Source organism: Sinohyriopsis cumingii, unplaced genomic scaffold (genome assembly GCF_028554795.1).
Source record: "Sinohyriopsis cumingii isolate HCF-2022 unplaced genomic scaffold, ASM2855479v2 utg000354l, whole genome shotgun sequence".
In the NCBI taxonomy this organism is placed as follows: Eukaryota; Metazoa; Mollusca; class Bivalvia; order Unionida; family Unionidae; genus Sinohyriopsis; species Sinohyriopsis cumingii.
The window spans coordinates 73,175-82,796 of record NW_028315890.1 but is presented as its reverse complement, the minus strand read 5'-3'; the positions used below and the strand labels follow the sequence as shown (position 1 = coordinate 82,796).

The 9,622-nt window shown below is 33.5% G+C and overlaps 1 protein-coding gene across 1 annotated transcript; it reads right to left on the bottom strand.

The window, feature by feature from the left end:
- Positions 1 to 1,039: 1,039 nt before the first annotated feature.
- On the bottom strand, positions 1,040 to 5,214 carry LOC149774288 (protein Star-like). Its single transcript, XM_089945503.1, has 3 exons — positions 4,870 to 5,214; positions 3,683 to 3,877; positions 1,040 to 1,420 (listed from the first exon to the last, which is right to left on the bottom strand). Exons 1-3 carry the CDS (start codon positions 5,212 to 5,214, stop codon positions 1,040 to 1,042), a joined length of 921 nt encoding a protein of 306 aa, XP_089801629.1.
- Between the last annotated feature and the right edge of the window lie 4,408 nt (positions 5,215 to 9,622).

Genomic DNA, 9,622 nt, shown 5'->3' with positions numbered 1-9,622 from the left:
AAATAAATGTTTTATACCTAGTCCCGCACAGTGACGAACAAGCTATCATACGTTCATCTGATTCCCTGTACTCACCGAGAGCATTCTGTGTCATATAGATGCATATCAAATGAAGTGAAAAGTAATGGAATACTCGCATTTTCATTTACCCCTATGCACCGTGGTGGTCACACGATGAGGCGCTGTTCAATGCCAATGAAATTCATTGTGATACAGAATAGGTGTATTTCTGAATGAAACTAAGCCATTTCCGCCCCTTTAATGATTATATATATAAAGGAAAGGTAGGTATAGCAGCGATGCTCTTTCTAACTCTATGGTTTCAAAAGTTGTACTATATGTTTAGTACAAAAATAAGTATATGTTGTCAGATAGCTGTCATAGCCTGCATAAGACTGCGCAGATATTACTGGGAATACATATTGATGATTAATTTTGGTTTTGTAAGTCGATCCAGTACATTAATGATATTTAAACGTCGAAAAATTAATATCTGAATTTTATCTTTTTCTCGGAAACAAAAATACAGAAAAAATGCTCCATATTTTAAGTAGCTGTTTCAACAGGCAAGTGTTTACTATTTATGTGTAGTGTACCACAAGAATAATGTTTCACATACACATTTTCTCTTAATTATGTCCTTTTAATCATTGCAATTGTCTAGCTATCAAATGTTTGATACGAGAATAGGAGAAAACACGTTATTTTGCCCCATATTATTGACTGTCTCTATCATATTCTGATTTAACTCTAATAATTGTACGAAATATTAAAGTAAACATTGCCAATATAATTACTTATCAATGCAAACAATTATTTCGTTTAAAAATAGGAGTATATTCATGGAATAGAAATGCCTTGCAGTCTTCACATTGATTGAATATATGGATAGCAATGTAAAGCACGTTGCATTAGAATCGGAACTTAAGCTGGATGTGACGGCCGGCCGAATGGACCAATAGACGGAAGGATAATTTTTCGAGACATTAGTAAATCAATTATAAATACTTGAAAATGATTATGATTTTCTTGTACATGTCTATTTTTTCTTTTTGAACAAAGAGTCTCGCGCTGTACAAGTTTTATTTCCGAGCAAATGTGTAACGTGCTGATAACCTTTTTTCTCCATAAATGACTTTATCTCCATGGAATAGTTGTCGTCACCATTCAAATATTCTACAGTGAAAGTGTCAATATAAATTTTCTCAAACGGAATAGTTTGCAGAACTGAAAGTTCTCTACCTTCTACATCAAGGCTAAAGTAATCGATAGTAGTCTTATTCACTGCCAAAAGAATTGAATACAGGGAAAAGCATGGCACTTCTATAACATTCACTTTCATCTTCATGTCTTTGAACCAGTTTATGTCATCTTGATCTATCCAAACTCGTCCCATTTCATTTCCTCTGTTGAATTCGAGCTGGAATGCAAACGTATGCAGTTTAAAAAGTGATACAAATATACAGCCATTTTCATGAATAAATGCTAGCTGACTTGTACGATAAAGCAATAAGCGGAAATTGGAAAGCATTGAAAAGGAACGTGCAAATTAATCTCTAAAAAAGATAATGAAGATAGGTCAGTCGATCATTCTAATGGAATGTCTGTTTTCAAATTTGTAAACTCACATGTATAAATAGACACGTTGATGACATTCACCAAAGTATTACTCATCATAATGCCAATCAAAATCGTTATCTTTATTTTAATCACCACATTATCTTAATCACTTCTATTATATTTAGAAGTAATACTACTTGTAGTAGTAATTTTTATCATATTAGTGGTGGTGGTAGTAGTAGTACTATTAGCTTCTCTCTCTCTCTCTCTCTCTCTCTCTCTCTCTCTATATATATATATATATATATATATATATATATATATATATATATATATATATATATATATATATATATATATATATATATATATGATAGTATATATTATGTACTAATCGCTTTAAATAGTGGGCTAAACGGGCTCAATTTTTTTATCCTTGGGGTACAAAGTACTAGGGTAAGCAAAGAAAGAAAGGGACGGTCGGAAACACACATATTTATTTTAACTTAAAAAACTTACTACTAGCTCGCAAATCCAGACCTCCCAGGTTAAAACGTATTAGCTAAATAATTGAAAGTTATCAGCCCACCTCCGTGGCATTAAGATAGAGAGATACCCACTTTATACAGGGACTAGCGCCAAATCCAGTAAATTTCAAAGTTCCTACTGCAGCAGAATTAACAACTCTGTATATGAATATACTGGTGAATAGGCTGTGGAATTAACTGAAAGTAGATTCTTGGTTTAGTCAATAATAAACTGATACCGGATAGTAGACCATGCTGTTACTGTAATGGAGACAGGAGGGCAGAATTCCAATGAAAATGGACGGAATACTTCATGAATCCACTCACATAAGGCTGTCTTTATTGACCATAATAAGATCTAATAACGACAAGTGAATTAATAGCATGTTTTCGTCGTCCAAGGATAAAGTCGCGAATATAACGTTTATTTAGCTGGCTGCAAAAAAGTTAAAAAAATGTCGAAGATGGTGGCTCACTAAACGTGCAGCCTGTCCTGAATCAGATACCGTTAAAATAAGCATTCTCTAAGTATTGGCTCCCATTGAGTGGCAAAAGCTTGAGAGTAAGTGAAACTACATGCCTTGGATCCTGAGTTACCACGATGGACTTCGTACGTACGAAGTGTCCATCAGCACCATGCATACTATATTGAATCATGAGAGTGCCTGCATAAACTAGGTTCATGGTTACTGAGGCATTAAACTGGGCAACGTCTGTAGGAAGTGCATAATGGCACCATACGGGTAGTGAAACTGGATACATTTCATAAGTCAAATATATATGGATATGTACAGTCAGAAGATGAACAGGCTGAAAACATTACTCTAACGGAAGTATCGTCCATAAAGGTGTATTTCATTGCCTGCCATAAGAGGCCTACACATCTAGATATATAATAGTTACGAAATGGACGCTAAAATATCAATTCTAATAAATATCACTTGTAGGAGAGGCCAAATGACTGCCTATACACGTAACATCACTGAAGCGTCCCATGTAGTAAATATAAAGTGGACACTATGTCTCTGCAATACGCAGAGGCCGTACATATGCATATGAGTGAAAATTTGTCGTCGAAATAAAAAGTAACAGAAAAATGGAACTTTATAGATGGAGTATACTTTCCTCGAGGAGAATACGCATCCGACTTTCTTTAAGGTTGAAACAAATTGCTTGTGTTTGCATTGCTATGCCATTCTGATGTATAGAGCTTGCTTCACGGCACGAGCGAAATTAGTAACTGAAGCAGTTATATACTATTATAGCTTCATCTGAATCTTTTTGTCCGCTTCTTATGCAATTGTTTAACCGCCGCTGTGTGTTGAACACATTTTGAAGGCAACTTTATACTGGTGCGTTCTCAGCTGGAGTCTTCTCTGTATTCATCTTTGGCAATGCCCCCCTCTACAAATATACCCTAATGTATCTCTATATTATCTTTGTTACATAAGGACATTCCCTCCTTTTTACGACATCTTGGGATTTAAATTTCTGGAATTGTGTTGTTGATAATATTATTAGTAGTATTTTTTAAACTAAACAGGTGAAATATAATAAAAACTACGTCATAAGAACTGCTAAAATCTCCGACTTACTATGGAAGGCTGTGGCTTAATATTCAGACATGAATTAACCAGTATAGCCTTCCTGTTCTTGGCCCTTAGTCTTTCAAACACAAAGTGATCAGGTTCGATCAGTAGACCATTCCACTTTCTAACCTTCTCAAAGAAGAGTGTGTTGGAAATTGATTCTCCATCGTAAGCGCCTGCTTCTATGTAGAATCCTTTCTCCTAGGAATAAGAAAGAAAATAAACACATACAATAAACACATTTTAAACAATGTATATGTGCAAGCGGTTTATATTTTAGTTTTTTGTGGCAGAATAAGTAAAACGATATAACAAATGGCCGACAGAAGACAATTTAGGTACAGTACAGTCAAATATCTGTCAGAAATGTATTCGACAAAATTTCTTAGATCGGTTTTCCGACAAGAAATTATATGATGAGATTATACTGGCTTCCGCCATATTCCATATAGACATACTGGTTTCATTACATCCTTCTGTCGTATTAGATGTGAACAAATGTGATATATTCCTGTAGATTATCACTGAATATATTTCATGTGTGAGCATGTTGTAATATGCCGAACCAAACTTTCTTTATATGGGCCACATTTTTTAATATCTTTTCCAGTCTGCTTTCCGACGATTCTCATCTGGTTATGTTATTGACTAGAGATATCAGATAGTCCAATACCGTCCGTCATTGATCATTTGGACTGATACTAATGGCAGGAAACCTTATTTACTTTAGGCAGTTTGAAAAAAAAAAACAGATTGGCTGATATTCTGATAAACGGGCTAAAAAGAGTATCTTGAACAGGATAGTCATTCTGTAACCAGAAAATGAAGAAGGGAAAACTAGAAAAACGGGATAAGCAAACATCTCTATAGGACAAACCACGTTTCTAAAGTTACGCTAGTGCTATATACAACATATCAAAATGGAACGAGATCGATGGACGAATTTTCAATTGCGAAGAGGATTATAACCCAGTTTTATTTCTCAAATGACGGTGAATCTATAAAAGTATTAAAATCACATATTTTTTAAATATGTGTACATAACTACATAATGAAATGCTGTTTTATAAACATACACTATTGTATTTTTGTTCTTGGTTCTCACTATCCTAATTGTCAGGTTTCAAACCGGCGGCGACATCAGGGTCACCATTTTAGCTTAAAGTTCAAGTTAAAAGCTAGGGTTCACTTACCTTTTGAGTCAGCAGTTTATCAATAGCTTCGCTTTGACCACAGGAATAGTCAAATAAATGAGGGTTATTTAAGTTGTAGGGTTTTGTCTCTGGGTTAAAAAGAAAGTCTGTCCTTATGAGTTCGATTAATTCAGTGTCATCCTCCGCGACTCCTTTTTGAAGTAATGTTTTCAGCCTGTTCATCTTCTGACTATACATATCCATATATATTTCCGAAATACCCCAAACTGGTCTGTTTAAAATCCAAATCATTACCGAGAGAACCAGTACAACGGTCAGGACGATAAGATATGTACATCTGCGTCGTCCCAGCCCTTGAGTTCTTGACGCACGGATGTATCTCATTTTTACATCTGTTTGCATTTACATATGCAATAATTGTAATGCATGACTTATCAGCTACGTGGCACGATTTGTAAGAATTAAAGAAAACGATTACCATATTGGTTCATATTGCTAAAGGTTTATAAGTAATAATGTCCATTGGGTCTTCAATTTATATGAAAATTTGCCTCAGGTGAGAGCACATGGTTGTTTGCTTTTGGTTTCATGTTGCTGTGGCACAAAAATAAATGTTGCTATTTAATGCCATGACGACTGCACATAGCCTCACCACAGTAGCCGACCCATGCTGAGCCCATGGTATTATTCGAACCTCTACTCTTTCGTTTTCGAGTCCTGCACACTAAGCACTGAGACACCACGTTTACTGTATCCAGTAACCTGTTCCAATGCCACCGTGGATGATGTATCAATAATAGTTTGCATTTCTGAAGTCGAAGTGGTCTTATAATTTAGGTAGTTCATTGATCCTCCAGTTGCAGAGAAAATTGGATACAATCCATTGATGGCCATGAGCTACTGACGGCGATGGATAACAATGCACTTTCAGGGAGCTCCTTTTCAGCATGCTTAGTAATCAACTGTGCTAAGATAAAGTGTTTTTGTACGTGATTTACAGCTGAACGTGGTCTTGGTCTTGTATATCATACTGATGTTGGGGTTTGATTGAATATACATCCTACAGCTGCTAAGATATTTCTAACAGTCTGGATTAATATAGACAGATTAATCCAATTAAAATATAGACCATTGGACAAGTTTAATGTTAGCTCTCGTCTCTTCAAACAATTTTTGCTGAAAATAATGTAACTTGTGTGAGTTATGAAAGCAGATGGGTGGAAGTATTGATGCATGAGAATGAGACATTCAGCGAGATTTGTATGTAAATTGATATAATGGTACCACACTAAAGGGCAAACTCTGAAAATGATGAAAGGTTTGGAGATAGATAAATGACTTTTAAATTTAACCCATTTTATACATGATGTAGTAGTTAAATACATATGACATGTTATTGAGAAGTTGTGAATAGTAATGAAACAAATGTTGCTTTTACGAACATTTGAATCACGTTTAAACTTGTATTGAACTTATATTGACCAGAGGCTACAGTACTAGTTTCTCCACTGATTAAAAATTATATGTTTATAATATGGCAAATATTTCTCATTATTCAGTTTCTAACAACTACTGATAAATAAATGTTATCTAATAAACTACAACCTTACGTCAAACTCTTGTATGCAGAATTTGTACTAATATTTATAATAGACTGATATAACGTTTCTTGATTATTACTTAAATATTATTTAAAACAAGATAACGAAAGGGTGTCCTAAATATCGAAAAGGTTCCATTGCCCCACATACTTCAGTAAAACTGAATTGTGTCCTATCATTAGGTGTCCGGAGGTTAGGTCTATTGCGAAGTTGTTTATTACTTTCCTGCTAGTCATTTTGTGGAACCAAAGACTGCGTGTATCAAGGAATCACGCTATGGTGGATTTAGAATGCAAATATTGCCATGCTGTGCTAGAGGCATTTAACTAAGAGTCGTTCCTATTGTGTCTCCATACTTCCTGCACATTGTGGTATTTGTTCCTCCTAGGTTATATTAACTGACGCTGAAAGTAAGACTGTATCATGTAAAATAAAAATATATACCATTAAAGGTTTCTAACCAGTCTTAGCAATACTATTTATATGTAAAGCTATCCAGTGCTGTACATACAGTGCCCACTTAAAAACATTTTTAGACAGTGCCAAACACTAATACTATGTTCGTTGCTTGTTACCTTATCTGATCGATTATCTAGCTTCTTTTAAAAGTATCACTGGTCTGTCTGGGTCTAAACCCTAAATCTATAATATTTGGTAACGAATCCACTACTATTAAGCTAAAGAACAGACTAATACAAAATACCACATTCTTGAACTCTAAGGTCTGTACATGAAAATAGGGCATCTTGTGTGACTAATCTAACCTTCCACAGGTGATTACTTAGATGCATAATGGATAACATTTTGGTGCCGACTTATGTTATGTGAGTCTACTTGTCCATAATCATTGTATAATTTTAATAACATCGATTTTGCTATTTGGTTGGAGCTGAGCATACGGAAACTGGTTGCACTGAAATCTAACATTCATTAAGTTACAAAGTACATCCACCCTGCATCCGTTTTAGCCTGCATCCATTTTACACACTTTATCAAGAGGGATTGGTAGACGATCGGTTTGTTTTTACGCCATCATAGCAATATTTCAACGTTCGACACATTTTTCGATACAAATTTTAGACCTTTTTACTGTGATTTTTTAAAATAACAATCTTAGCATGATTTAGCAAAACATTTCAAGCAGACAAAAAAGCTATGGCAAAGACCTCTTCGAAGATGCAGATAACTTGATTACATTATATGAAGGTATCATTCGTGCGTTTAGATTAGGTTCATTGTTTTATAAACAAATCAGTCTTGTCTGTCCTCCCTAATGACATGTAAAATGATTCTTAACTGTTGCTCTATATTATCCTGGTTAATATCTCATATGTTGCATAGATTTGATGCGTTTAAATAGGTTCATATATCATTCATCGTGCCTGAACACGAAGGCATGTTCAACTTGAAGTCTTCACATTATTTGTGTACAGATAGCTTTTGAATTGTAACAATTGCAAAATCACTTGGCATGCATTTAATTCACGATGGAATATGCTTACGTGTTTTAAATGACCAGGATATATTGAGTTCTTGGTTATAAGTTTGCACTTCTGGTATAATCACACTTTCCAAACCAAGATATATGATTTGTTAATGTTGGTGCTTGAGGTTTCTGTTTGTTTCAATTTACAGCTAAATATTTTCCACCTTTTATATGTAATAGGTTGTTTACATTGTCACATCGTATTTGCGATGTGACAACAGTTTTGGTGTATTGATAAATTCAAACAAGTTTAATGCATAACTCTTTCCTTTATTCCATTGTACTCTATTTAGATGTCTGTTTATATGTGATGGTACCAATCTTGAAAATAAAGTGCTTAATTCCGACGCGTAATAAATTTCGAATATGGAATTAATACGATCATCATAGTTAAATACTATTACAATGTCAACGTTTCTCACAACCTGTAACAACCCTATCTATATGAGATAATATCGGATATATATATATATATATATATATATATATATATATATATATATATTACGATTCTAAGGCGTATTAATTAGTAATATATATAAGTGAATTCAACACATTAAGCTAGAGTAAGTTATTTATTTCACTACAATAGAAAGTGAACATTAAAAAGTCATTATAGTATCATGATGTAGATCTCAAATATTCCTTAATATCGTATTAGAATTCAAACAATATAGAATGTTCCAAATACATTTTAGTATTATTGAACGTCATAATGTACAACAATGACGCAATCAGTAACGTCTTTAAATTAGTTCTTAATCATTCCAAATTACTTTATTAGTCCAATATCAACGTTCACGTAGTAATTCCATTGATCAATTTAAATACACAATTCTTCCCGATTTATAAATTAACGAAAGCACATTATATTCCAGAGACACATCTAAGGTATTAAGGACATATTTGCTTATTAAGTTGTTATTCATAAACATTTCCACTTGACCTAGATGTCAGTCATTCCAGTGGAAATACCAATCAAATCGCACAGATTTGTTTCAAAAATATTCAAATACTTGAATGATACAGAATGGTTATTTTCAAAACATTCAAAACATCTTCACATTTTGCAAGACATTGACCGCTCAGAGGTTTTAAAACAAATTTAACTGCGTTATAAACACAAGTTCTCCTTTTGCATATAATTAAATTAATACAAACAATTTTTAATTTTTGCCTATTTATGCAGCTCTGTGTATGACCTTTACAGTTGTACTTGATGCATTGTTAATAATAATGTGATGTCAAAAACCCAAGGTTGTACTTTCCTCGATTTCATGTACACATTTTTGTTTTTTGCTTCTTGCATATTTTTATTTATAAGAAAACAAAACTTTTCACATTGTAACTTATTTTTTTAAAAGGTAGTTTGGTTAATCAAGTATTCATTTCTATCTTTGTATTAATGCGATAATGATATTTTCAACGTTCTTTATATTACTCTCTAAATTATATCATGAAAATCAAAATAATATTTCATTCGTATTTCTGCTTTTAGATCACGTAATACATGTATTGCTGTGAAAGTACCTAGAAAGCTCAGAAAAAAATAATAAGACACATCTGAGTGCAGTCGACCTATACATGAAATAAAATTTCGAAATCAAAATGTAGGCATCTAGCTTATTATAATACAAAGCTGACTTGTCCCCTATGGTGTCATTTAATATACATGTATTAGTTTGTTTTCTAACTATTATTATAA

Bases quoted from the DNA above. Each gene is read 5' to 3' on its own strand.
- LOC149774288 (XM_089945503.1), bottom strand. From the start codon at position 5,214: ATGAGATACATCCGTGCGTCAAGAACTCAAGGGCTGGGACGACGCAGA. The intron at 3,878-4,869 runs GTAAGTGAACCC...TCTTATTCCTAG, and splicing joins ATAAACTGCTGACTCAAAAG to GAGAAAGGATTCTACATAGA. The intron at 1,421-3,682 runs GTAAGTCGGAGA...TTTGCATTCCAG, and splicing joins TTAAGCCACAGCCTTCCATA to CTCGAATTCAACAGAGGAAA.